This window comes from Camarhynchus parvulus, chromosome Z (assembly GCF_901933205.1).
Source record: "Camarhynchus parvulus chromosome Z, STF_HiC, whole genome shotgun sequence".
In the NCBI taxonomy this organism is placed as follows: Eukaryota; Metazoa; Chordata; class Aves; order Passeriformes; family Thraupidae; genus Camarhynchus; species Camarhynchus parvulus.
This window is the reverse complement of record NC_044601.1, coordinates 62,566,086-62,593,983: the sequence shown is the minus strand read 5'-3', so window position 1 is coordinate 62,593,983 and position 27,898 is coordinate 62,566,086. Positions and strand designations below refer to the sequence as shown.

The 27,898-nt window shown below is 50.9% G+C and overlaps 1 protein-coding gene across 1 annotated transcript; it reads right to left on the bottom strand.

The window, feature by feature from the left end:
* Positions 1 to 1,014: 1,014 nt before the first annotated feature.
* Positions 1,015 to 27,629, bottom strand: NOL6 (nucleolar protein 6). Its single transcript, XM_030969175.1, has 26 exons — positions 27,604 to 27,629; positions 27,285 to 27,509; positions 25,896 to 26,012; positions 25,452 to 25,631; positions 24,686 to 24,854; positions 23,796 to 23,930; positions 23,484 to 23,647; positions 23,146 to 23,266; positions 22,754 to 22,812; positions 22,490 to 22,591; positions 21,852 to 21,967; positions 21,297 to 21,474; positions 20,772 to 20,894; positions 20,460 to 20,608; positions 19,664 to 19,739; positions 17,314 to 17,454; positions 16,917 to 17,028; positions 16,543 to 16,697; positions 16,150 to 16,313; positions 15,551 to 15,703; positions 14,294 to 14,391; positions 13,289 to 13,413; positions 13,039 to 13,128; positions 10,772 to 10,969; positions 2,502 to 2,603; positions 1,015 to 1,406 (listed from the first exon to the last, which is right to left on the bottom strand). Exons 1-26 carry the CDS (start codon positions 27,607 to 27,609, stop codon positions 1,257 to 1,259), a joined length of 3,408 nt encoding a protein of 1,135 aa, XP_030825035.1. The 5' UTR covers positions 27,610 to 27,629; the 3' UTR covers positions 1,015 to 1,256.
* Positions 27,630 to 27,898: the final 269 nt, after the last annotated feature.

Below are 27,898 nucleotides of genomic sequence, written 5' to 3'. Positions count from 1 at the left end.
AAAACAAGTTGTGAATTTCCTCAACAAAGCCCTGGGCTCACTGCCAACAGCTGGAAAGGCCAGTAGGTCTTGAAGCAACACACTAAACTTCCTATCTGAAATGCTCCTAACCAAGAAACAACTGCCTAGTTATCAGGCTGCCTAAATATCCACTTGCCTTTCCAGGCTTGATCTGCAAAATCAAGCAAAATCCGCTGTCATGAAGCCTGTTTTCTTTGCTCTACATCTGATTCATCCGTGCTTTGCTGTTGAAATGTGTGTTCTGCCTCCACCAGAAGAGGGGATGGGACAGTTGCATTTGCTCCAACTTATTTTCCTCTCTTCTCTTATCAGGAGCCTTCACAATGATTCCACGCAAGAGAAACAATCCAACATCCCTGCTCTGAGTAGGGTCACCTGAAGCAGGTTGCCCAGGACTATGTCCAGTTGAGTTTTGAGTATGAAGTATGCAGATTCCACCCGGGAGTCTGTGGGCAACCTGTGCCAATGTTTAATCACCCTCATGGTAAAGAAAAAGCATTTTAAGCAGAACTTTCTGCCTTTCAATTTACCCCTCTCACCCATCATTTGGACTCAATCCATCTTCTTTACTGCCTCACCAGGTATTAAAACACATTGCAATAACCCCCTGAGCCTTCTCTTCTCCAGGCTGAACAACCCTGGCTCTTGCACCCTCTGCCCCTCATCACAGAGGCTTCAATTCCTTTATTGTCTTTGTTGCCCTTCACTGGACCTGCTCCAGTATCCATGTCCCCTTTTTATTGGGAAAACCAGCACTGAACTTAGTGTGCCAAATATGCCTCACTGGGGCTGAACAGCAGGGAATAACCTGGTCATTCTTTTAACAACTGTTCTTTTGGTTTTGCTAACCCCTACAACAGCAGCATCTCATATAAACTCCCTACCAAACCAGGAAACTGCCTTTCCATTGCACACTTCAGCCATATTTTTCAGACCTTTACATTCTCATGTAAGCACACCTCCAATTCCTACAACAAACAAGAAACAGGAACATTTTCAAAAACTTTATCCCATCTTTATATTTTCTTCAAAATAAAAAGGCATTTGTATTCTTGAAAACAGTATCAGGTCCCATTGCTTTTCTGAACCATACATATAAAGATAAATAGAGTAAAACATACAGTTCTGGGATTTAGAAAGCTAAAAGGCTCTTCTGGGACTGATTTATAGGAAGGAACAGACCCAGAGGTAACAAACTGCTTGAGGACAGGCCGCTCTTACACCTCTCAGTGGTTTCAGATAGTCCATTTCTCTGTACGAGCTTCCACACTTTTGACCAGGCCTTCTCCCAAAATCTCAAAGTCCTCCAGAATTGCCTCCACATTGGGAATGCAGACCAGCTCATTGTTCAGAGTTGTCACCTTCCTTCCCCTCATGCTGGAGACCTGCAGGACACAGAAAATATTGCACAAATGAGAGCGCACCTGCTCAGCGTTGCATTGCAACCTCTGCCAGCCCCAAGCAAGAGATGTAAGTTCCTCTCCTGCCTTGTCATATACAAATCCTGCTACACCACTGCACCCAGTTCCACAAGTTTCACTTCTCAACACTATCAGTGCTCATTTTTAGAGCTAACAAAGTGCAAAAGTGGCCCTTCCAGCCCCTTTTAGGGTTTACCCTGGAGCCACAGTCCAAAGACTGTGAGGCAGTCACAAGGCAAAGCAATGGCCAGGGGCATGGTGGAATGACAAGCGTGCAGATGCATGGCAGAGCCTGGGTAAGCAGGGCACAAGGAGTATGCAAAAGGGATCACAGCACAAGGCTGAGTAAGAGCTGCTTCTGCTCTTTGGTGGGTGTCAAGACCTCAGGTGGGAAGATATCCTTGGCTCCAACAGTGGCAAAAACAGAACCCTTGTGTTTAATCCAGCCAGACTCAGTTCCGATGCAAGCATCTCCTCCTCTGTTTCACCACTGTGAATAACTGGGTTTCACAACAGCAGCCAGGGAGAATGGCCAATGCCCTCTGGCCGTGAAGAGAGGGGAGATAAATCACCAGAGACTGACAGAAGAGCCTGGGCTGCCAGCTCCGAGCCATGACTAACTGGTTTCTTTGCGTCTTTCCTTCATAGAAAGCAGCATGAATCACTCCAGCATGCCTCACACCTGGCTTAACCACCCTCTAGGGTTTGCCAACCCACACAGTGCAGCTGGAAAACAGCTCCATGCATCAGTGAGGACATGGGCACCCTGGACCTACGCTTCTTGTGGGTTGGGTATTACTGGTAAGATCCCGAAGCCACAAGAATGGGATAGTCTGTTTCCCTTCTCAGTTCTCCTGATGACTGAAGGCACTGTGGCCACATCTCCGTCTTGGTTTCTCCCCTTCCAAGCAGCAACAGAACCATAACCTCCACTTCTCAAAGGGCTTTGGGGCTGATGAGAGTTGGACAAAGCAATTACCATACAGAAAAATAAAAAGAGCCCTTCAAGCTTTCAGGGTACAAAGGTAACAAAAAGCTTAAAACTGAGACAAAACTCACCTTAAAAGGCTGAGGCTGGAAGCTCAAAGGTTTCCACAGAACTGCAATCACTTCCCCTCCATGCTTATCATAGAAGAACAAGGCAAGATCATCAAAGGCGTTCTGGAGAGAAAACAAACACAGGTTAAGGACAGTGACCCTTCAGTGACAACCCACTAAGTGTCCCTCACTGTGGTCCTCCGTCAGCTGACCTGGCACTGCCAACCAGTGTCCACCAGTGTCCACCAACCATATCCAAGATTCCACAATGCATGAGACAGAGAGAGGCAGGCCCTACCCAGCAGGCAGTCCTGCCACAGTACAGTTCATGGCACCAAAGACAAACACAAAACCAGAGGCCAGCATCTCAAGCTGTGCAATCTGTGCAACCAAGGTATCAAAGCTCCTTCTCCCACCAAGATAAACTCCGCGTGAGCTGTCAGCACTTTATCCAAAAAGGAAACATTAGAGCAGAGGTTTTAAGTAACACAAAGTTCTGTGGGGTGGAAAAAGATGGAAAGCTCAAAGGAGGCACTGCAGCAATCTGTTCTCCTTGCCCCTTGTGTTTCAGCAATGGTGTCAGTGAGCATCTCCTTTGGTGGTGCTGGGCAGCAGAGATCAAAGAGAGATGTTGCACAAAGGGATGACTAAAGCCCAGTCTGGCTTCCCCCAAGCCCACACCAGCTGGATTCCCATGGCTGCAAGGAGGCAGATGAGCGTCACAGCAGAAGGAAACAATGCTGTGTGCAAGCAACTTCTCAAACCCAAAAGTCTGGCCCTACAGCTCATCACCCAACATGCTGATACAAAGAGATGTGTACCCTGAAAGAAGCTGACCAAGACAGCCAAGCAGCTGCTCCCTGATATATGTTTGTCTTGGTGGAGATCAACATCAGGCAACAAGATGTATTTACCAGGCTGAGCAAACAGTCCCCAGCATCAGTACAGGAGAAGCTTCTGCACAGGGTTTCACCAGACTTGGAACAAACTATTGCCCAGAACACAGACCCTCTGCTCCCTCTTCAGCCTTCTTCTCCATCACCTGAGTTTCCCAGCTTTTATCAAGAGAAGTCTCTGCTGGCATCATCGTATCATGAGATTTTCATGAGGATGTGCATGAAAAGAAAATCATAATCAAAGACAAGTTTGGATGGGCTCTTGTATGGACATACCAGAATTACAGTAGGAAAAAAAAGGTAGAGTGGGTTGGTATTACCAGTGATCCTAAAAGGCAAGGTGGAATTTTTAGAATACAGAGCTGACAAGCAAGGAGAGGTGGAGTTGTCTGCAATCTTCAGAGACAGATTTGAGTTTGGAGTGTTGTTGCCCTCACAGAGGGCAACGAAAATCAGGTCATCAAGATGGAAAGATCCCAAGAATTGCCAACTCATCCCACTCCACGGGCTTTTACAGGGGCAAGTCTGGTCAAGGCATTATTTCACCAAACTGGCTAGAAAAACCACTGTCTAAAAATACATTGAGAAAGAGGTAATCCACCCTGGCATTTCTGTACTGAGAGCAACGGGTTATGCTCAGAGCCCAGTCAGCAGGGAAGACTCCTCCTTTTCTAGCCAAAGAGGGAGGGAGGGAAAGCTCAAGGAATGGCAATAAAGCTCAGGGCACGCTGACCGCCAAGGTGCAGATTTCTGAAGCAAAGGGGAGCAGACATGTGAGAACCTGAAAAAGCCCAGCTACTCTGCAGGGCGAGGCCTCAGTGCCACGCGATGCTCCTTGTGAGAACAGTATTTTTTACAGATGCATCCTGCTGGGCAGAAGCCAGCAGCATTTGCAGTAAAAAAACCCTCCCAGGCTCAGCTGATTTCCCAATAAAACCACTGTTTGGCCTGATACCCAGGAGTTTTTTTTGGTTTTTTTCCCAAACAGCAGGCAGCAGAGGGCAGATGTTAAAAGGATAGCATCCAATCCAAAATCTCAGCACTTGTCCTGCTCCCAGTGTCATCCATGTGGTCGTGTTTCAAACTGGCCCACCAAGCTGTGGAGTTCTTGAGAAATGGCAGCATTAAAAGGGTCAGGTGTATTAGTCACTGCACTTCTGTTTGTTCAGAGGCTTGGGGAGTAAAAGCAAACAGTTCACCCTCCTTTCCACATCCCACGTTCTCTGCCCAGTGTCACTGGACTTGTCTGAGCCTGCAAACACCTTCTTCCAGGAAAAGTTTCAGAGAAAAGGGAGAAAAGGCAGGGAGTACATTTGTTCAATTCTCCAGGTGCTCTATCTTTGGTTGCAAGTCAGCATTAAAGGTCCATGGAAATCCCTGCCATCAACAAAACCTACAGCTGGTTCCCATCTCACAGGGACATGGGGGACCTACAAGCTCAGGGCTTCACTTTGGAGAGGCCTCATTGTCCAGAGAGAAGGTGTGTATGGCACCTGGAAGAAGATTAGAACCACCTCTGTAAGAGACCATCTGGGTTATAGGAATGAAAAGGGTGGAGAAATGTAGTGAGTAAAACAATGCCTGGATCTAAAATGGGATTACCAGATTAAGCAGCTCATTCTGAAGCATGGATTTTGCAATGAGCTAAGTGAAATTTAGTTAAGTATCTACGAGTTGTTAGATATCTACATTGTTAAGTATCTACTTGCTGCTAGTTAAGTATCTACTGTTTAAGTATCTACATTGTTTTTTAGGGATAGGGTTTTTTCCATCTGACCCTTTATCCACCCATTTTTTTCACTGCTTCTACCAAGAGATTAGGCTCATTGCATCACAGATGCTGGAAGAGCTTTTTAGGGAGGTCTCTGCACACAAAAGCGTGTCCTACAGTAGTATTTCCTGGTTCAACAGCAGCTCAGAAGGCAAATGCATCAATAAACACTTGCTCAGTGTTCAGAGCATTTTAAGTGCTCTTAGCAAGGAACTCACCAGTGTCAAACCTTATTAAAGCTACTTACTTCCAACAAACAACTATTTATTTGTGGTTAACATTTCAAGGTTTCTGCCACCCTATTGTGACCTGCCCTGATGCTCCCAGTTATGTGACACAGAGAGAGCCTCCCCCACGACCCCAACAGAGAAAGGAGATTGTCCAAGTAACCCCAGGCTGGGGCTACCTCTGTGACTTTCTTTTAAAAGACAAAGGAACCCTTAGGTTTGGGATTCAGCTGATAAAAGGTTTCACATTGAATTCAAACTAAGCAAACTTTTCCACCTGAGAGCTACACACTTATCCTTGTCTTGGGGCTTGGGGGCAGCAGGAAAGAAACGTGGAAAGGAAAGAAGCCACTCGTGTCCTCCTGGCTGCATCAGCAAACATGTCAATCCACCAAATCATTGAGACAAAAGTCTTCTGTCACTTTCTACACAACAAACCCTGCAGAGGCTCTGGGAGGGCATTGCCAACACAGAAGAAATGCAGCCACAAGTCCCCTGTCAGCTCAGCCCAGGAGCACAGGGGGCTGATGCCCCACTGAGCAAAGGGGCACACACACATGTACCCGCCCTCAGCCCAGGGCACTATGCTACAGGTCTGGTGGCAGCTCTGCAGCCCTGAAAGCAGGTGATGGATTTCCTGACACCTCTGCCCTTCCAAAGGTGCAGATCCAGACAGGAAGCTTCCTGCCCAAAATGAGAGCCCACAGAGCTTTTTCAGCTTTCCCCTGTCTACCTGGTGTCACCACAGGAGGAGTCAGCCCTGTCAGTCAAAACAAGAAGGGAGCAGACTGACCTGGAAAGATTTCACCAATTACAGCTACATCACATGATCACAGCTTACATGTTTTAGGAGACAGAGAATTTTTATTGTCATTAATTCCTTTCTAACATGCAGTAGCAAGAGACATTTTTGCACCATGGGAGGAAGAAAGGAAAGGGCTCAAAGTCTTCCTGATAGGTCTTGCCTTAAGGTGCAAGAAATGCAAAACATTACTTTAGAAGGATGTTTATTGTAAAGCGGGAACATTTTCCTGCTCATCCACACAGGAAAGGTCTCACAAGATGGACAGTTTCTCTGCCACAAGCCCTTCCTCTGGCATGTACAGCCCAAGAAAGCTGAATCTCAGTGAATGACAGCACATCCCATCAGTGACCTGGTGAGACCAAGGACCCAGGAAGAAATGTGAGGTCTATTACAGCCATAACAGACAGGCAGATGGACATGGCACAAATAGCTTCACCCAATTTACCCCACAATGAGTGAACAGTTCAGGGAAGTGACCAGAGCCTTTGGCTTTTGTGAGCTCCAGAATGCAGGCAGACAGGCATGGCAAGCAAATCCAGAAGCACCCCTGTGTCCTCTGGATGGTCTCGAGTCCAGAGGACAGCCAAATCACCCTGGAGCAAAAGCTACACGGACTGAGCCATCTCAAACCACATCCCCAGCAAACACAGGGGTGTTCTGCAGCCACACAGCCACCAGAACACAGATCAGCAGCCATGATGGAGACTCAACAGGAGCCTCATCCCAGACACTTAAATTTAACTTAGCCTTGCTGCAGAATCCCCACCAGGAGCCAACCCAGGGTTTGCTCAACCAGGTGCTCTGAACTGTAGGTGGCAAGGAGGCTGCTGATGGGCTGAATATCCAGGGAAGCCCTCTCTGTGGGATGTCTGGCACCTGCTTTCCCTCAGAACTGTCTACTAAGCCTTCTCATGTGGACAGGATCACAGAACAGGCCTTCTCTATCAGATCTGTTCTGGAATTGAAGAATTTGCTGCCTGAATCCCATAGCCAGCCTTTCATCTCTACCAGAGCCTCCCAGACACCAGAGCAACTCAGGCCAGCTCCTGCAGCACATCTCCTTGAAGCAGGAAAAAAAATCAAGCAGTCAGGACGCAGCACCTCCTCTCCTTTCATTTTCTACTCTGATTAAGCTCCCTGGAAAAAGCACACAGCAATCCTTCAGCTCCAGAGCACTACTGCCTTGCTAAACACTTTGACTTTAGAAGAACGGGGGGAAACAGGCTGGACAGAAGATCTCCTGGATCTCCTGGTTACCAGTCTGAACTAGGGGAAGAAGCCACTCCCTGCCCCCCTCAATTCAATCAAAACACCAAGGCGTTTAAATCCTGTTTTCGTGGGGAAATTTCAGTAAAGGGCAGATGTTTCTTTTCTGCCCACAGAAGAACACAAAATCCCACAGCATCTGTGAGGCAGATGTCTCCCTTTGTTGCTACAAACCCATCATGGCTGCACTGTCAGCCATGGCCACAGCCCCATTGCTCAGTTCTGTGGTTTGTGCTGTTAAGAGAGAGCAAATTACTCTGAATCAAAGCCAGTCAGTTCTGCGTCCAAACTGCCTTCTCATCCAAGTTCTCTCAGAAGGATTCACTGCTGTCACCACACTTCTTTCTGGCACCAACTTCTTGCAGGGTTTGGATCACCCCCAGGGCTTCCAGCCCACAGGACAAGGAAGAGCCGAACACTGCTTAGAGCAGCAAGAGCCAGGGAAGGAGAAATAAAAAGGTGCTGCAGAGGCTGCCAAGCAAAGCCAAAATGAATGAAAAGGTCTTGCCTTGAACAACAACATGAATACACTGAGACATGAAGTCAGATGATTTCTAATGGATAGAGTAGCTTCTACTGACAGCTCAGCATCAGCAGCTTGCAGTGGTCCTGTAGTGCAAAATCAGCTTTTGAGGACTTCCAACTTAACTGCATACAGCTGAGTTCTCTGAGACCATGTGCAAGCACCACCTCTGTGACTTTTCCAGGAAAATGAACGCCTGTTTGCCTAGAAAAGCAGGTATTTACCAGCTCCTTCAGGACTGCCCGCTACTGATCTGGATGCTATGAATGACAAGCAAACTGTTACTGCAAGATGTCTCCAATGATAGCCACAAGAGAACAAACAATATTAAGAGCCTTAAAGACAAAGAAAAGCCTCCCAGACAGAGGCGGATTTCGGGCTCTCTGCCCCAGAGCTCACTCTTCAGAGAAAGCTGCAACCAGCTCCTGATCTGCTCCCTCCTAAGAACCCTCATGTCAAAGAACAAGGGACACCAAGAGAATCAACACTGCTTCCAACAAGCAATGTAACCTTTGCTCCTATCCATCTTTCTTCATCGGGATGTTAGTATATTGGATTTAGAAGCAGCTCTAGTTTGCATCCTGAGCAAACCCAATTCCCAATTATAACCTGTATTAATAAAAATGGGCAGTAAAAATTCAGGCAATTTGGATGTCACTATTGACTAGACCACATAAATCAGAATTGCCTGAAGATTAATGAAAGCTGCTTTCCAGGAAAATCTTTTCTCTACCTTTCACTTCCAGAGCATTTACTGACATCAACTTGTCTAGATGCATAAAAGTAAACCTATAAACCCAGTGAGTTTCCTGACTGACTGCCTCAGTCTACAGCCAGACCTGCTGCAAGCCTCCCCAAACAGACAGCTTTCCCAATCAGCTTATCCAGCATCCTCCAGCTTTTCTTCAAGCAAGCATTCTTCTTTCTTTCAGGCTTCCACGAGACTTGCTTAGCCCTGTCCCCTTCAGAGATACAGAGTCTCTGTCCCCATGCATCTCCAGCACCGTGGTAGCTGCTGAAAAGCTCAGTTCAGCTATAGAACCCACTTCCAGCACTAGGGAGAGAAGCATTTCAGACTTTAAAAACTCCATTTCCTACCCACATCTGCACCTCTTGGCTGAGGTTTCATGGCAGCAGGTCAAACATTCATCATTGAAAAGCAAGGGGATGGTCTTGATGTGACTCCTCAGACACCAGAAAGGAAAGAGCAAACAGTTCCAAATCTGCTTCTTCCTCCCTTTTAAAATCCTTGTGAAGGATGCTTCTCCCCTTCCTTCTTGGCGAAGAAACCCCAGTGCTCTCTAGAACATGTTTGCAGGACCTTCAGGTCCACCTTCCTTCTCAAAGGGAGGAGAGCACTGGGCACCTCCTCTCCCAAGTGTCCTTCCAGCTAAGGAAGCAGTGCTTTTTGCAGGGAAATTATGTGACAATTTGGTGATCTTTGTCAGTTTCATGAAGCCTTTCACACATCCCGGTCCCTCACCAGCCAAGACTGTCCCAGGCTGCTGTGGGTGACAGGAGGACTAAGCTTACACCTTGGTAGACCTGGCAGCTCTGCTGAAGCCACAGCAGATTCCCATGGGCACAGGTTATCATGCACTGGGGCTGGCATGCAACTTGGGGGGTAACAGGGCTGTGCCCAGTATGAGGAAACCTTCAAAGAAACCCTTGCAAGTTTTCTTTGCCCAACTCCTAAGGTACCTAGTTAAGGTGAAAGAAGAGCTTGAACTGAGAGGGCCCAGAATCTTCCAGCCTAAACTGGAGTTTCAATTCAGGCACCACTTTTTCAGCGGTGGCCAAACACTGGGGCAGGGAAGTAGGGAATCCCCATCCCTGGAGACAGACAGCATCCAGCAGGACTGGGCTCTGTGCAGCCTGCTCCAACATGAAAGCTGTCTCTGTCCTGAGTGGGGAACATGGCCAGAGACCCTCACAGGCCCCTTCCTGCCACAGACAGCCTGGATTCCCATGCTTACAGTTCTGACACTGCTCACAGCACTCCTGTCAGTAAGGGAGGATGGCACTTCAAAGTCAAGGCAGGCTTTGAGAAGAGGGCACCACAACCCCACCTCTCTGCACATCCGACACTAACATTTAATCCAGCAACCACATCTGAAGCTGGGAAGTGCCGAAGTGCCAGGTGCTGCACAACTGCAAAGCACAGGCTGTCCAGATCCAGGGAGGATCACTGCTGTCATCCAGGATCCTGCATACCTCCCCACCTTGCCAAGGCTTTGGCTTGGCCTTATGGCAGAAAAGAACACAGTCAATGACTTTGGTTACTGATGTTCTCCATACTTCCACATTACCAACTTCCTCTGTTGTTATGCATGTGGCCAAACACAGAGAAACCACTCTGTGACCAATTCTGATCTCCTTTGGCTCACACAACCACTGGCCTAACAGTAGAAAGCTTACTGGAACCATGTCATGGATGCCTGTACTTCCCCCAAGAAATTGTATATGGCTACTGACCATCACACACACCAACTGGTAGAAGAAGCCATGAAAAGTGAGTTAACTAACTGAAGACAAATGGCTTAAAGACACTTTTGTGCTGAATACAATCTTCTTCAGCAAAAGCTCCTGGTAGTTTGTATCTGAGCTCATCCTCACATCACAGCAGCATCCCATTTCCATGCAGGAGGTGGTGTATTCACCAGGACTTCTGCTGGAGAAGCAATGCCCATCCCATGAAAATACCTAAAGATGTCACCAACCACATCCTGCACCAGCAGGCAATCCAAAAGCCAAGGGGAGCTCCCCCTTAGGCACCTCTACCTCTCCAACAGGCTGTGCTTACCCTCAGCTCCTGAAGGTACAACTGCACAGGGTCATAATCCACCACAGGAAAGAGGATATTCATGGCAGAGCTGTTCTTCACCACGCCACGGCAAACCGATTTCACCGGCCGGTCCACGCTCTCCAGGAGCCGAGGAATCTGGTTGGGATTCAGGTGGATCAGGACATCATAGAAGTCCAAAGGAGGGCGGAAGACCATCTGCAGGGAGAAACAAACAGTGCTGGTCAGTACAGGACACAAGCAAGCAGGAGAGGTAAGAGAGGTTTCCCAAGTCCTTGTTAGCATTTTGTCTCCTTCTCCTCAGGAAGCAGTAAACCAAAGACAAAATTTTTTTGAGATTAATGTTACAAGTTTGCCACAGATCCCAGGAAGCCTACCTGAATAAGTGCTAGTGGGGTGGGAAACAGAGAAGGACAAAGAGGTGAGCTGAGATAATTGCACTGCACGAGGCAGAGTCCCAGGATGAAGAGGGGAATCAAGAAGCCAACAGGAGCTGAACAACACGGAGGGGACAAAGGAGCTGTTTAATAATGGGATGGCCCCATCTGTCCACCAGAACTTGCCCCAGAGGGCAACAGCATCTTCCATCAAACAGACACGGTGAGAGCAAAACCTCATTAATGGACAGGAGCAATCCCAGACACATAAATATTTGCACAGGCAGGATCTAGCTGTGGATACAGCTGTATTAAAATGGAAAAAAACTTAAAACTATGTGTACATTTTCAAATGGAACAAATGATGCAGAGACATGAAGAGAGGCATGGGACACTGCTCATCTTGGCACTGGAAGAAAACCCACTGCCTGGAACTGGTTTACAGCCAGGCTGGGGAGAACACACATGAAGAACATCAGTGACCAGCACTGAGTCAGTCCTAGCTCTGTTCCAAACAGACCTCCTGTCCCACCCAGTGATCAAGTCCATGGCTTCCTGTGTGTGCCCTGGGAGCAAACCCATGTGTGCATCTTCATGACAGCAGGCATGTCCCCATGGGATCCAAATGCAAAGACAAAAAAAACAGCTTGCACCACTCTCTTAGATACAGGAGGCAACTGTAGAGGAGCCAACTCTAAACTAAACTGGAAAGGCTTTTCCTTCCTCCCTGCCCCAAGCTCTGCCCTGGAAACACCATCCCATGTTTATCTCTAAGGAACATCATAGGCCCCCATAGGGAGGACACTAGCATGGACCAGAGAAATTCCATGGCAATGAGAAACATTCCCACTGCAATGGAAGGGAGGAAGGAGGAGTCCCAAGGAGGCTGAGTGAAGGAGTTGGGAGGCTGCTCCGGCCAGATGACACTTTGTTTTAGAAGTTAACCATCCTCAGCTCACAATGTGCCTCTTGAATTTCAGTCTTGGGCCAGCACTGTGACTGCAACACACCGGACATGCCTCATTCCTTCACAGCCCTGTAACACACACTGCTACTGCCTCAAATACATCCTCACCTCATAACACTTCCAGTGCAAAATAAAGCAGAACAGAAAGCAGTGTCAGTAAGTCCTTTTTATACTGCTTAGGCAGAAAAAAAATCCACTGTATGTGCTGCTTTCTGGTTTTGGTTTTCATTTGGGGTTTTCTGTCCCTAATGTGAATCTGCCATATCTAACCACTGCTTGGCTTCTTTAGTCCTTTGAGATTCAATCTCCTGGTTCACTACCTAGTACACCAACAAACTACCCTTCAAAACACATGTATCTCCCTTCAAATGGCAAATAAATATACCTCTCTCAAGTCCATTGCAGTAATCGATGTTTTAGTTTACTTAAAGAATGAAATCACTGAGAAACTGAAGAGGGTTAAACTCCATAGGGCTTTACTCCTCCACTCAAACCAAAATAACATCCTCCTGAATTGCCTGTCCTGCCAAAACCTCCAACACCCTGAGTATGGTTAGAGTTGAGCACACAAGCCAGATTTCCACAACTATTCCAGAACAGTCTCCCAGAGGAACCATTTGATCACGTCATGGACACACAACCGGTTTGGCACAGGAATATTGTGGGTTTGCTCATGTCCCAAGAAAACTAGAGAACACAGAATAAACTTGTCCAAGTCACCCCAAGCTGCAGTGCAGAGCTGGGTCCCCCAGAAGCAGGGTGGCATAGAGGGACACCAGCCTCCCTCCTCCCATCCTTGCAGCTTTACATCCCAGGGCAACCCCATGGCCACAGCCTGAAACCTCCTAACACATCCCAGCAACCACCACCAAAGCCCAGTCTGCTTGGCCAGAGCCTGAAAACCCTCTTCCCCAGGAGGTCACCTTCACATCCTGGTCGCTGAGCGGGTCCATGAGCTGCTCCTCCAGGGCACGGAGAGACTCTGAGGCGAGCAGGACAAGGCGCTGCAGGATCTGGGGAGGGAAGGAAGTCAGAGGGTAACACTTGGCAGTCTTGGATGTAACTGGGACATCCGTCCCTCACGGGGCTCTAAGAGCCGGCTCCAGCACTAGGAGCAGAGAAATGCCCCCAGCCACCAGCACCACGGGCAAGGGGACAGAGGGCCCAGCTCACTTGTGCCGAGGGGCGCTCCCGGGTCCACATGGAGCTCCACTGGTCCTTGGGGGTGGCCAGGAACATGACGGGGAGGCGAGAGCGAGCTGCTACAAACTTGTTCTTGATCTCCGTGCAGTCAGAATCTGGAGAGGGCAGGCAGAGAGGTGAGATGCTCTTCTCCATCCACAGCCCTCAAATCTCCTCACCCACATCACAGCCAGGAAAAGGCAGCACAACAGGATTTATCCTCTCCCATCCTCTGATCCCACAGTCCATGTGAAACCAGAGCTCCTTCACCTCAGGCTTGTGCCTCACTCCCATTAGATGGGCCTTTGCTCTAAATCCACTCAGGTGAGCTCAGGCATGGTGGGTACTGAGACTGACACAAGCTGGAAATTCACATTATAAGCTAGTGACAGTTTGTATTATCCAAAGAGTGTTCTACCTTTTGTCTTTTATTTCCCCTCAAGTGGGGAAAAGCTCTTTAGTTCATTAAAATAAGTTGGAGGGCACTTCGGAAAATATTAGTTTTCAAAACCCAATTCTTTCCCAAACACCTTTACTTTTTTTTATAAATCAGCTTTAAAGCTGGGTGTAACTATCTCCCCCATCCCATGACTTTGCAGAGCAAACACAATCCCATGGTCTCCTGTGGCTCCAGCCTGTACCCAAACAACAATCAACAGACAAAACACTAGAGGGCAGGAACAGACTGCTTCAAAGACAACTCCACATCCAACATCACCCACGCTTGTAACAGACTTCAACAAGACCAGAAGCAGCAGAGCATCATCACGGAGACCCATCTCTTCAGAGGCAGGCAGGGGAAAAAAGGAAACCACACATGGCACAACCAAACCCATCCTGCAGGCAAGTGAAACATGACAGGGCAGGAGCAAGGGAGTGGAAAATCTCCTTTTCATAGTGCAAGCTATGATGTACCCAAGAGATGGGGAGCCAGGCACTGACCAAGGAGGGCTCAAGAATATCATGCTGCAGCTCTCCTACCCACTGCCTGCTCACCTGTGAGGCCAGTGTTTAGGTTGACTATCAGAGGGTTGTTTTTCCAGTCAAAGGTTGCCAGCAAGTTGAGGAAGCGCAGGAACCCCACCTGTGGAGAGCTGGGGGCAGGACAAAACAGTTCAACATCATCATTTGCTCTCCTAGCAGCAAGAAGGGCTGCACTTGGGGGTAACTTAGTGAAGGCCCAACCCACATGCAGCCCAACAAGGGATATCTGTGATGGGAAAGGGAAGTCCAGAACAAATTTGAGACACTTCCCCTTCTCCAAATCTCCAGGGAAAGTCTTTTCACCTTTTTCCCTCATTCCTCAGGAAAAAGAAACCAGCAAAACGAAAATCATAGCATCCCCCCTAGTCCCCTCCCAGCTGCCCAATCTCCTGATGCTCTTTCCACCCAGACTCCTGGGTCTGGAAAAAGGAGGAGGTGGAGAGAAGGCTGCTCCCATCTCTGGTGCAGGTCTGAACACTAGCCAAGTTCCCAGAGTGCCTCTTCCCCTGCAACACGACACATGCACAAAGCAGATAGCTGGGAAGATGGGGATTCTGTTATTTTAGGAGACAGGAAAGCATTCTAGGCATCAGACTGCTGTTCCTGCTACTTTGGGAAAGGAAACTGCACCACAAGTGCAGGGCAGAGTAACCTTTCGACTCCACACAGAAGAAAAACATTTCCTTTAACTTCATTTCACTTCCTCTGGGCCCCATAACATCTGTCTGACAGGGGCCAGCATCTACCAACACACTGCTCCATTCAGATTTCAGGGCCCAATCCCTTGTCCTTCCCTTGGAAGCCTTCTCCAGGAGGGAGGCTGGAGCTGCCATCACCACCCTGACATCCTTCCTAAGGAACTCAGGAGCCCCAGCATGCTCGTAGCCACAACACAGCTCTCACCCTGCTTCTCCTGGCCATCACGCCCAGAACAAAGGGCCTCATCAGTCCTCCAGAAGGCACAAGACACCTCCAGTTGTGCCACCAGCCCCTAGAGGCCACAAGGACACTCACTCCCAGCCTTACCTGCTCTCCCCTTTTTCTCTACAGTGCACAGTGTAGGGAAAGCCACAGCCCTCAGTGCTAAGCATCTCCATCTCTTCTGACAATTCCCAACAGGACTTGGGACAGTATTTTGGCAGCACAGGGGCCTCCTGCTCCCTGCTGTGAACCCTCCCAACACCTCCCACCTGAGCAGCATCCCACCCTTCCTCCATGCCATGTAATAGAAGGCACTAAATCCCCATCGGGCCAGCTCCTCATCCTCACCTGGGTGGTGTGAAGGGGGCTGAGTGGAGGAAGAGAAATGCCACAAGCAGGTCCACACACTCCTCAGAGATGCTGTCGCTCAGGAGCTGGGCGCTGATCCAGCGCTTGGCCAGCCGGGAAGTGCTGCCAAACACAGGGTGCTGCTGCTGGAGCCTGTGAGGAGGGACACATGCCACTGCTCAGCCCACACACCCCAGGACTCACAACAGCCTCTTGGCATTTGGCAAGAAAGAAAAGAGGGGCAAAAATCTGCAAGGAACACTTACACAGCATCACAAGCACAGAGACTTTCAGCAGATATTGGGGGAAAAAGGGAAAATGCTGCCTCATGCTTCCCTCTAAGCATGCTGCATTTTAATATTTGTCTCCTCACACCAGTGACACAAGGTGAGAAGTAGTGCCACCCACACCCACATCCCTCCCTTAATCCTTCCAAAGAGCTTCTCACAAGGCCAGCTGAAGGACCACTTCCCAAAGCAACCTCCTCTACCCAGGAGGCATCCAAGCTCTTCTACCCTGCAGGATCCAAAGGCACCTCCATGCTGGTTTCCAGCCATGTCCCACGTTCTGACCTCTCAGGCACTTTCTGCCTCACTTACCCATGCAGTGAGCTGGTTAGATAGGGCAGATGCAACGTTTCCAGCTCCAGCTGCCGAGATTCCTCTGTGTCCTGGTACTTCAGCATTCCTTCTGGAGTGACCACTTCTTTCAGGATCAGGGGCTCCCGGTGGTAGGCCACTTGGAGACGGAACACGTAGCCATCCTGAGATGGGACACAAGGCAAAGTCAGGCTGGATGGTGACATAAGCAGCATCATGCGTGTTATGTTGCCCCTCAGGGGATACAACAGCAGCATCCTGACATCAATGCAGTCTCACCACACTCCTTCCTAGGCCCACCATCCAAATATTGTTTTTGTCCAGTGGAATCACTGCCACAACCCCCTGCCTCAGTAAGGTCAGGCCTGGGGAAGGTTCTGGGGATCCCCCTACCTTGTACACATCAGTGTGGGTGACTGCAGGTCTGCACACGAGCTGGTGCTGCTGCCGGAGGAGCTCAGCCAGCTGGAGGTGGAAAGCAGCCTTGATGCGCTTGATGGCTCCTTTGTCCTGCGGCCACTGGCCACTGCCTTCCATGTGGCAGATGACTGGGGGCAAAGGGAGAGCAGGAGGTCAGTGAATCCCACCCAGAAACAAGGTGTTGTATAGGGGTGTCTGGAACTACAGGTTACAGCACAAAGGCAGGAGGAGACAGGGTTCTGCTCCTGCCTGTAGCACACCAACACAGCAATAACAGAGCCAGGATTGATGCTTGCCTCCACTTCCCTCCAACAGATCATCTCCCACTCACATCTCACCCCACTTACTCTTCAAAGGTGTTATGTAGGCTGGGCAGGGCTTCTCCTCCGAAGGAAGCAGAAAATGCTTGCTTCTGTTATGGAAGGAATAAATTGGCTTCATAGGAATGGGAGGAAAGACCTGAAAGAGAACAGCCACCCAGCAACTGAGAACAGGAGCAGAAACCTCTTGGCAATGTGTATCCCTTCACCCAAACCTCCCACACCAGCAAAGCCCTCCAGTACAGAGGGTTTGGTCAGCTTGTGCACAGCCAGCCCAAAGGATGGAACAGCAAAGAAGAAGCACCATATTGCCCCCCAAGGGCTCTCAGGAGCCACAAAAGCAGAGAGTGCCTCATTCTCTCAGTCCAGCCTCACCCCAGCTCCCTGCAGCCCCCCAGGCGCGGCCATGGCCCAGGACACTCACGTCTGTGTAGCGGAGGGCTGGGTGCACGCCCTGCACAGCCGTCACCGTCAGCGGCAGCTCCTTCAGGTTCCACAGCTTGCGGCTCAGGTCATCGTAGGAGCAGACCACACTCACCATGGCCTCCTCACCCGTTCCCCCTGCCTGCGGACACACAGGGAGCCTCTCCAAGCACCTCTCCTGCTCCTGCACTCGACTCACCTCCCTCATGGGCTGGCATCACAACCAAGCTCCAAGGAGCCAGCACTGCCACCCCAGGGAACAACTTCTGGCAAGAGCGCTCAGCAAAATGGGGAGGTAAGAAAGAGAGCAAAGACAAGGGCAAGGCTGTCTGCGACTCCCCAGCAGCCACAGATATCCCAGAGGCAAATAAAACTGTTTCTTTTGCAAGACACTAAGGCAGCACCAAGAGCTGTATTGCCAGCAGTCACTATAGTAAAGGAGAAGCCAAGAATGATCAGGGAATAGAGATCATACACTGGCAAGGTGAGAGCTGTGCTACTGTCTCCCCAGTAGTTACCATGATGCCAACAGAGGCAGCAGTTAATAGAAAACTCCACTGACTACATCCTTAGCCAAGGCAGAGCTCTGGCACATGGCAAAAACAAAGACAGAAAACATTCAGAGCAGCACAGGAACCCTGCGGAGGGCAGCAGAGAAGCACCAGAAGGAGAACTGCTGCTGCCCTCCACCTCTCCAAATAACAGCAGAGCAGCCTGATCTGTCAGGGAAGCCACATGGGTGACACCAAACCACCCAGCTCAGAGGCAGCTGAGTCACACAAGGAGCCAACCTGCCTGGAGTTTTCCAACCTGGGCTCTCTGGCGGAGCAGCAGCACCCTCTGTGGGTGTGCCATGAACCACCAACCCCATCCTGCTTGTGGCTGCACCCTTCCTCTACCTCCATCCTGCACACCCTCACATTGCTGGCTCCCCAAGCTGCCTGCACACAAGCAGCTGGAGGAACAGGTAACCCTGCACGCAGCACCTCACACTCAACAGCAACTTTCTCCTTTGTTCCTCAAGGACTGACAACAATGGAATCCCTAAGCACCCCTCAGGCTCCAGGAAAATGCATCTCCTATCAGACTGGGGAGTATCAACCCTGCTAACCCCAGATCAGCCTGAAAGGACACAGCACACAGACCTTCCTGCCTCACCACACAACAGGCTGTGAAAACCAGCATCTCATCCCAAATCTGACACCCAGCTCTGCCCAGACCACAATCGGTTCTGGCAGAGGAGATCCTTTCCATCAAATGTGCACCACTTCTGAAAAAGGGGAAAGGAAACAATTTCTTCCTCCATCCAACAACCAGGTAAAGAGCTGGTTGTACTGATGCCTTTTTGGGACTACTTAAAGCAGAGGCCAGACAAAATTAAGGGAATAAAAAGGGCCTTCAGGTACATTTTTGGGCAGACAAAGCCCCCCTCAGGGGCTACGCCCAAAAATGGACGACAGGTCATGGGTTTTTATACTTGCATAAGTTTGGTTCATTTGCACATTAGGGGTTAATCTTCCAATTACAGCTTCAGGTAATGAAGACATTTACTCCAAGTTTGCTCCCTCTCCACTTTTGTTTACATTTCTCAGGACCTGAGACAGTAAGGTATCCTTGATTTCCAGGGCTAGAGAGGAATTGTTTTGTCTAACCAAAATGCGAAGACAGTAGCTAACACTCTATGTGGAGTTTAGAGTTATACACTAAAGAACTGCAGGATTATAAATATATGAAAAATATTAATGCTAAAATCCTAAGGCATCAGTACAAAAAGACCAACAAAGTGTGCCAAAGTGCTCATGGCTCATCTCCAGACTTGAATTTCACAAGCTGAAAAGCAGAAGTTGTAAAGAGGGACATTTCCCAGCCTCTGAGATGCATCTTTTCTGTCCAAAAGTGCAGTTTTTTTGTTTCAGCTGCACATTTAGATGGAGTACAATCTAGCCCTTTGCAATATGCCAGGCAAGATCCTTTTCCTGAGTTTGCCAGCTGGACCTAAGGGATGGCAGCACAGAATTGCCTGGCCCATGTCCTGAAGGATGCAGTACCCCAGAGGTGCAGCCAGAGGAGCACTGTGGCACAGTAATATATGCTCAGGCATGTGGACAGAGGGGCAAAAGCAGTGAGACTAGGACAGTGGGGTGCTTGCAGGGGAAAATGAGGTCTGGGGGATGCTAAAGCAAGAGGATTTCAGCAGTTATGCATTGGCTGCCATTAAAGACTTGGCAGATCCTTACCCTTACTACATTCTCTTGAGAACCACCTAGGCGCCACTTGAATGACCTCCCTACAGCCCTTCCCTCACTGCTCTTCCTGGAGAGAGCCCCAGCTCCACGGGGAAGCAATCATACCTCTTTCCCAGTCCTGATCACAGATTCCAGCAGGGCTCCTGTGTAGCAGATGGAGGACTCTGGAATGTCCGCATGGCTATGTAGGAGAAGACAACAGAGCAGCACAACTATGACATGCCAGCCTATTGATCTTATTGACACTGCATGGGTCAGCCCAAGGATGAGCAATCCCTCTCTAAGGAAGGTCCTGGTGAAAAGACAAATCTCCGTGCATTCCTCCCTGCCCAAGTAATCCACCCAAAGTGGACCAGTACTTGTGCAGCTTCACAGGATGCACAGCCAAAGGCACCAATGTGCAGCCTTTGCTCACAAGACCCATCCTCAAGTCAGGACAAAGAGGCACAGGCAAACCCTCCTTTCTGTGCAAGAGGGCCTCACTTTTGGCAGATGGTATAACCTGCTGCAGAGGCATTCCAATGCCATAGGGAAGACACAATCTTGTGAACCACTACAAGGTCTCAGAGGATTTGACAAAAATGTCCTGCAAGGTCCAGACAGCTTCTCTTCCACACTGAGGAGTATCCCAGCATCCCATCCACATGGTAAGGGCAGGACCATGCTGCCTCCTTGCCCTCTGCATTACATCCAACAGAGGCTACAGCACCAGGTGCTTGCCCTTCCCACCCGCTCTTGGGAAGCGGCTCACAACATTAGGACAACTAAAATGATCCCACAAATCTGAAAGAACCCACAACACCCCACAAACCATGAAGCTGACAATGGGGTCACCAGGGACAGGACTCATGGCAGGAGTGACACATGGAGTGACCCGCAGCTGCTGCTCAGTGCAACTTACAGCTTCAGCAGGTGCCTGATGATCTGCTCAGGAATGAGGCGCTTCTGGCAGGCAGTGCTGGCCTCCCACACCACGGCCTCACAGATGCTGCCATCCTGGAACCGACGCAGCTCTGACTTCTCTCCCCAGAACGTCCGGAACTCCAAGGCCTGTGGGGGGACATGGGGACATTGACCAAGCCAGCACAGGGACACGGGTTATTTCTGGGCCGGACAAAACCTTCCCAAGATTACCAGCCAGCCTCCCAGCTGTCTTCAACCACAGCACAGCACCAGCTTTGCTCTTACTCAGCACAAGCAGGGCTCCCCTCACCTCGGGGTGATCAGCCTGAGGACCCTTCTCCAGCGTGCTGGCAGCAAACTCTGGGACAAACAGGAGGCCAAACGTCAGGGGTCCCACATCCTTGTGTTTTGGGGGCTCAGCATCAATTGGCCACTGTGGGAAAATGAGGAACATGACACACAAGGAGAGATGAAGCTTCTGGAGCAGCAGCTGCTGGGATTATTGGGGTGCTAGATGAACCTCCTGCTATGCTCTCCCAGGGGCCCAGACAAGCACAGACAGGGAAAGTCTCATCTAATAGGTCTCCCCAATGACAAGAAAAGCTGTCTTCACCCTTCCTCATTACTGGACCAGGACTTGTGTCCAGACCAAGCAACACAGCTGCATCCCACAGCCCAGTGCAGGGCCTCAGGTTCCACATTCCCAACAAGGGAGACAAGCCTGTCTCCTTCCCCAGTGAGCAGGGATGCCCTCCCTATGCTCTGTAGTGCCACAAGAGACAGTTGAAACCCCACAAGCTGCAAATGATGCAGTGTCATTGCCAAGCTGCCTTACCTCGGGGATCTGGGGCAGGGAGTGAGCCACAAGCTGTGCTCTCTGGGACAGACCCCGTGCCAGCAGCGAGACAACGAAGGGCAGGGCTGCAGCCACATAATTCCCACCCCAATCCATCAGCTCATTCAGCAGCTGCATCTTCTTGCAGGTACCCTGCAGCTTGGAGACATGCTTCAGGCTACAGAGAAGAAGAGAAGCTGGTCACCTACCTCTGCCACCAAATCCTTTCTGAGAGAGGGCTATGTTAGAGGATGGATGAAATGGGGAACTGAGGGTCCTAGCCCAGGATGGGTGCTACAAGAATGCCCTCTGGCATCTCAGGAGATGCTGATCATTGTTTCCGAGGCTTAAAATTGCTCCCCTCCTCCGGAGGGCTATCTAGACAGTAAAAGTGGAACAACCCAGTGCAAGGAGGAACCAGTGTCTATTTCAGAGCTTAGGAGAGCCACTTCCCACTAGGTAAGTTCAAATCTAACCTGGACCAAAGCCAGCAGCAGCTCAGTTGTCTTTGAGCAGGCTGCCTCAGCACCACCCCACCAGCAGAGTGAGACTCACTGGAAGATGTGGTCAAAGGTCCTGAGCATGGGCTTCGGGGTCATGAGCAGCGCCTGAAAGCCATCCACCATCCGGTCATCCAAAATCTCCATAGAGCGCTTGGCTTCGAACTGGACCTGAGCAAGGAGGGAAGGCAGTGCAGCAGCATGAATGCAAAGGGAGAAGGAAAGCAAATCCCTCCATCAGTGGCCACTTGTGCTCCTCCATCAACGAGGGCCAGCCCAGTTCCATGGTCAGCAGCACACCCTGATCCCAGTCTCTGTCCTTAGCATGAAGCCAAGTAACAAACTGCTCTCACTGCTGGTCAGAAGTCTCTTCTTGATATCCCGGACATCAAGGTGATTTATTTTTTTTCTCTCCTACAGAACAGTTACATCTGCTAAACAGCTGCTTGGCTTCACCCAAAGGTGCACACAAAGAGGGAAAACAAATTTCCCACACCACTCAAGCAAGACTGGTAAGGCAGTACTACATCTAAGTCTCCGAATTCACTTCCAAGCTTCAAAGCTGGAGATGTTAAAAGCTTAGGAAACCACAATGAATGCTCTCCCTTGGTCCTACATCCTCCTCAAAGGTATCTAACCATTCTCTGCTTGTCTGAGCTCACTGATAACACAGCACCTCAAGAAGCTCAGTACCTGGTGGTATTTGCTGGCAGTCATATCAGCACAGAGATTGACTAGTCCAGAGGGATCCACAAAGACCACTTCAAATGCCTGGTGGAAATCATCCAGGACAGGCTGGAAAAGCAAACATGGTCCTTAGTGCTACAGTGCATCACATACACCAAGACACCCCAAAACTGTTGCCATCTGCCATCCCTGCAACAGGCACATCCCAGCCCCAGGAGCAGTGGCAATACAGACAGACTCAGGCACAAGAGCCCTCAGAGGGCTGCTCACCAGGGAGGGATCAGCATCCTTGGCTAGACTGATCCCTGTCACGCTCAGGTCAGTGGTGGCTGTGGACAGACAGGAAGGAACAAGTCACACCAGCATCAACACCTCTCCCCCTGGTGACAGTGGCATGGTTATATGCCAATACCACCAAGGTCTAAGAACGTCAACAGAGCTGCAATACAATGCTGGCCTCCACCCTATGATGGGAATTACCCACTGCAAGCTGCACCATCCAGCCCTGCTCTGTTGACTCATCCCCTCCTGTCCATCCCACCCACAGCGGCTCAGCACAAAAGAAAAGCCACAATGGCCTCTCTGCCTCTTCTCCCACTATGTTCAGGCTTTGTGCAGAAACAGCAACCTTTCCTTGTCCAGAGGGGCCCCTGCAAACTCACCCAGGAATTGCAGAGTGCTCCTCAACACCTGGTAACCACTCATCATTTTCACAATCTTGCGCTTCATCAGCAGGTAGGCAACAAGCATGGAGACCAAGAAACCACTGAAGCACCCCAAGCCCTGTGAAAACAGAAGTACCACAACCCCATGGCAGCCTCCTGGTTAGGACAGGGCCTCCATGAAAACCTAACACAGCTCAAAGCAAAGCCACAAGCCACCACCCCACCCACCAAACCAAAGCACCAGGACCAAAACACCACCCTTCTGCCTCAGGACGGAGAGCAGGCCGAAGGCAGGTTAGCCAAGTGAGCAGAGCCTGCCTTAGCACATGACATACCTTGCTGAGCTGCCGCTGGTTCAGCCAAACTTTGAGGAGGGCCAGGCCATCTTTCATGCCTGGGAAGTCCGTGGCTGCATTAGACAAGAAATGCAGGTGGGAGAGCATCACTGTGTCACAGAGGATGGAGTTGTTGTAGTGTGGAGTCGGGGGCTCAGTCGTTCCTGTGTGAAGAGATGACAGAATGTTGGACCCAAACACCAACCAACCACCTGCCCACAGAGAAGGGCTGCAGCAAACCCACCCACAGGCACCGGAGGCAGTCTCTGCCTGAAACAAACAGCCTCATGTTCCCCCAGCCTCAGGCTGTACCTTCTTTGGGGGTGCTCTGCTCCATGAACCAGGCAGTCCGGACGTTGTTCTTGCTGGGGTAGAAGCGGCTGGGTTTGAAGAGATCCGAGTCGGGACAAGCATGGAGTCGGACAGTGACAATCTTCTCATCCTTGCCTGTAAGCACCCGAGGGGAGATGTACAGGAGGAAGAGATGTCAGAGACTAAACTGGGAAAACATGGAGCATCCCCAGGCCAGGCAAAGGCAAAACCTTCCCAGCAAAGTTCCTCAGCAGTGGAAATAATCTCAGAGCAGAGAGTGACCACATCCCAGAGCCAGTGATGACCATGAGGTCACACAGCTCATGCCCCAGCCCCAGTCTCCTCCCCACTGCCCAGCCTGGCAGCCTCACCTGCCCTGGCCTTGCCAACCCACATCTGTCCCAGACCCCAACCCACTATCTCCTGAGGGCTGTGGGAACAAGCAGCACTTAGCATGCATCCTACATTATCTTATCTCATCAGGGAAGAGACAAACTGCACACAGGTTCCTGGAGAAGGCAGGAGGACAGTGGGGAACAGGGCTGGGGAGAGCAGAAAGGAAGGGCAGTCCTGGATACAGGTGTGTTTTGTAGGGTTTATTATTTTACTCCTTGAAGTACACACAGGATATGCCAGCCAGTGAGGCCAAGGCTGGAGAGCCCAGTGAAGCACAGGGGAGGAATGGGAAGGGGAGAGACCCTGAGGACTAGACTCTGGGTGAAGAGAGAAAACAGTTGAGAGGCACCCAAAATTTATCACCAATTGTGATGGCAGCCCCAGACTGATCCCCCTCCAAAGGGGCATTGAATGGTATCAGACCACCACCAGCACCCTCCACCCAACGCCAGTACCCAGTCACACCCCACACCAGAGCAAGGCTCAAGTGCCACCTTGAGGCCTCAGGAGCAGGATGGGCTTCAGATGGTTGCTGTTCATGTAGGCAAACTTCACACTGCCAAAGAGCTTCTCCTTGGACAAATGCTGGGCAATGTGGGACAGGTACAGGGCTCTCTTCCGGTGGTAGCGTTGATTCAGGTTATCTTTGTCCTGAAAGATTTCCTGGGAAGAGAGGGACACAACAATGCCACCTCACCAGCCAGCCAAGTTCAGTTCAGCCCAAGGCACCCCTGCACCCACAGCTCCCCCTGGCTCCACAGACAGCCCTATCTCAGCCCCAAGGAGCTCCAAGCTGGTCAGGAGCTTGATACTGGCTCACCGAGCTCCAGGACTGCAGGAGACAAGAGCAGTCATGCAGCCAAACAGGGTGTGCTTGGTCTCAAGCTTTTCTTACAATTAAGTCTGGGCAGCAAGGGGAGGTTACCAGGCTCCAAACATCTCCCTCCCTTTAACACAGTCTTGGGAGCTGCAGTAGAAGTGCAATTGGGTACAAAAACAGACAGCATGCATCTCCCTGGCAATGTTCCATCCAGGCAGAGAGAAGGAAGATCCTCACAAGGAACTAAGATCAAACAGCAGCTCTGATAGAGCAAGAGGCCAGCCCACAGTCCCCAGTTCCTTGTGGAAGTCACCCTGCATATCCAGATGCTGCCACCTCACTGAGGAATGGAGTGGGCAGGGCAGGGGTCCCAGAGGACAGGAGAGGACAGGGCTCTGGCAGGCCCCAAGCCATTCAGGAGGTGGCATGGCCAGACTCACCCGTGGCATGGTCACTGCAATGTCCACGTTGATCTCTGGCCTGACACAGGTGCCCAGCAGGTAACTGCCCACCACCTTCAGCTCGGCTGGGGGCACGAAGCGGAACCTTCCCTTGACACTGAATGGCACCTGCAGGAATGGGACCTTCACATCCTCAGAGAGCCAGGCCTGGTCAGTGAGCTGGGAACAGACACGACACACAAAACACTCTGAGCATCAACAGCAGCAGATGTGCAGGGACAAAGACCCCGCTCCCTACAGAGCTGCACAGAGTCTAAAGACAGTGTCCCTGCTTTTTCCTCGAAGAAAAAGCAAATTATTATTTTTTCAGCCCCTACGGGAGACTGTACACGAGCAGCTCTGCTTGAACAGCAACAGCAGAGCCTGCTTCTGCTCCATCCACGACATGGATCTTGCCACCTCTTCCATAACCCTGGAACATACTTCAGTTTCTGGAGTCTCTGGGATGGCGCTCAGCAGGTTGTTAATTTCATGGAGGAAGGAATCGATCTTCTTCTTCTTTTTCTCCTTCAACGTCACCTCCTTCAAAAGCTCTTCAATCTGTAGGGGAAAGGGGACTATCAAAGGCATCTGTAACACTGGAAATGCTCTTTTTACCTTGTCGTCCAGCACCAACCATGAGCCTGCTGCAAACAACAGCTGGTGAGCTGGGGTACACACCAAACTCCCCTTAAACCCTCCTGGAATGGCAATTTGATCAGTTCCTGCCATTTTCTGTGCTGGATTGCAATCATCTCCATCCCAACCAAGGTGCAGGCAAAAAAACCTTGATGTAATTCACACAAGCACAGCTCTCAGGAAGGCAGTTTGTATGACAGAGAATCAGCTGCAGGAAACAACCACACAGGTTCCCACCACAAACCAGGTCCTAGAGACCCTGCCACTGACAGCAGCAAGTAGCCAGGAGATCAAAGCTGTTCCTCACAAAAATCACCAATGTTAGAACCACCTGAAGGATAGCATACCATACCGAGGGACCTGGGCAAGCTCAAGGAGTGGGCCCATGAGATTCAACTAGACACCATGTGCAAGATGTTGAATCTGGCTTGGGGGATGAGCACACCCAGAGCAGGCCTGCCCAGAAGGGCTTGGGGATGCTGTGGGTGAGAGGCTGCACATGGCCCAGCCATGGCACTCACAGCCCAGAGAGCCAAACGTGTCTTGGGCTGCATCCAGAGCCCCGTGGGCAGCAGGGCAGGGAGGGGATTCTGCCCCTCTGCTCTGCTCTGCTGAGACCCACCTGGAGCACTGCATCCAGCCCTGGGCTCCCAGCACAGGAGGGACAGGGACCTGCTGGATCAGCCCAGAGGAGGCACCAAGGTGATAAGATGGATGAAGAACCTCTCCTATGAAGAAGGGTCGAAAGCATTGGGAATATTCAGCCTGGAGAAAAGAAGGCTCTGAAGAGACTTATTGTGGCCTCACAGAAGGCTGGAGAGAGACTTTTTATGAGAGCATATAGTGATAGAAAAAGGGGCAACGGCTTTGAACTGAAAGAGAGTAGGTTTAGATTAAAAAATGGGACGAAATTCTTCCCTGTGAGTGTGTTGGCACAGGTTGCCCAGAGAAGCTGTGGATCCCGCACTTCTCAAAGAGTTCAAGGCCAGCCTGTACGGGGCTCTGAGCAACCCAGTGGTCCTGTGAAAAGTGACCCTGGGGAGGTCGAAACTAGATCATCTTTAAAGGCCCTTTCAACCCGAACTGCTCTATGATTCTATGATCCAGTTACCAGCTGATCTTCCCCTAACACAGCCCCAGGTCATCTCCGGTTCCGGGCTCCCCCCAAGGGCAGTGCGCGGCCCCCCGGCTGACCTGCAGGCGGAGCAGGCTGGAGTGGAATAGATCCTCCGTCTCCTTCAGCTGGGTCAGCTCCTCGCTGGTCGGCGGCCTGTAGAGCTCGGCGCGGCTCAGCTTGGCCGGCTGCGGGGCTGCGGCTGCCGGGGCAGCCCTCTTCCCCCTCCGCACCGCGCTCCCGGCGGGTGGCTCCGAGCCCTGCTCCGGGCCCTGCTCCGCCTCCTCCGCCGCCTCCGGAGAGCCCTGCGGGTAGAACACAGCACAGCATGGCTCGGCTCCGTTCGGCTCGGCCCAGACCAGCCCCGCGATCCCCCGGCCCGGACCCGCCGCGTCTCACCGCCATGGCCGCCGCCCACGTGCACACCCGTCACCACGTGCGGCACCGCGCGCCCCGCCGGCCGTCGAGCGCCGCTTCCGATTGGCCTCGCAAGACTGTGCGGGGCTTCCCATTGGCCCCGCCGCCAGTGCCCGCCCATGGGGGGTGTGGCCTCAGCGCCGCTCTGCTTCCGCAGCAATGGCGGTGGTGCTGTCCCGCTGCGGGGGTCGTGAGTTTGCAGAAATCGCCGCCTTTCGCCCCAAAACTGTGGCTCTTGCGGCAGTGTGACGGACTTTCGTCTTCAGGCGGGCGAGTG

Excerpts from the sequence above, each read along its gene's own strand:
- NOL6 (XM_030969175.1), bottom strand. Across the intron at positions 24,855-25,451 it reads TTGCAGTGACCATGCCACGG|GAAATCTTTCAGGACAAAGA; the intron begins GTGAGTCTGGCC and ends CTCTCTTCCCAG. Across the intron at positions 13,129-13,288 it reads GGGAGCGCCCCTCGGCACAA|ATCCTGCAGCGCCTTGTCCT; the intron begins GTGAGCTGGGCC and ends TTCCCTCCCCAG.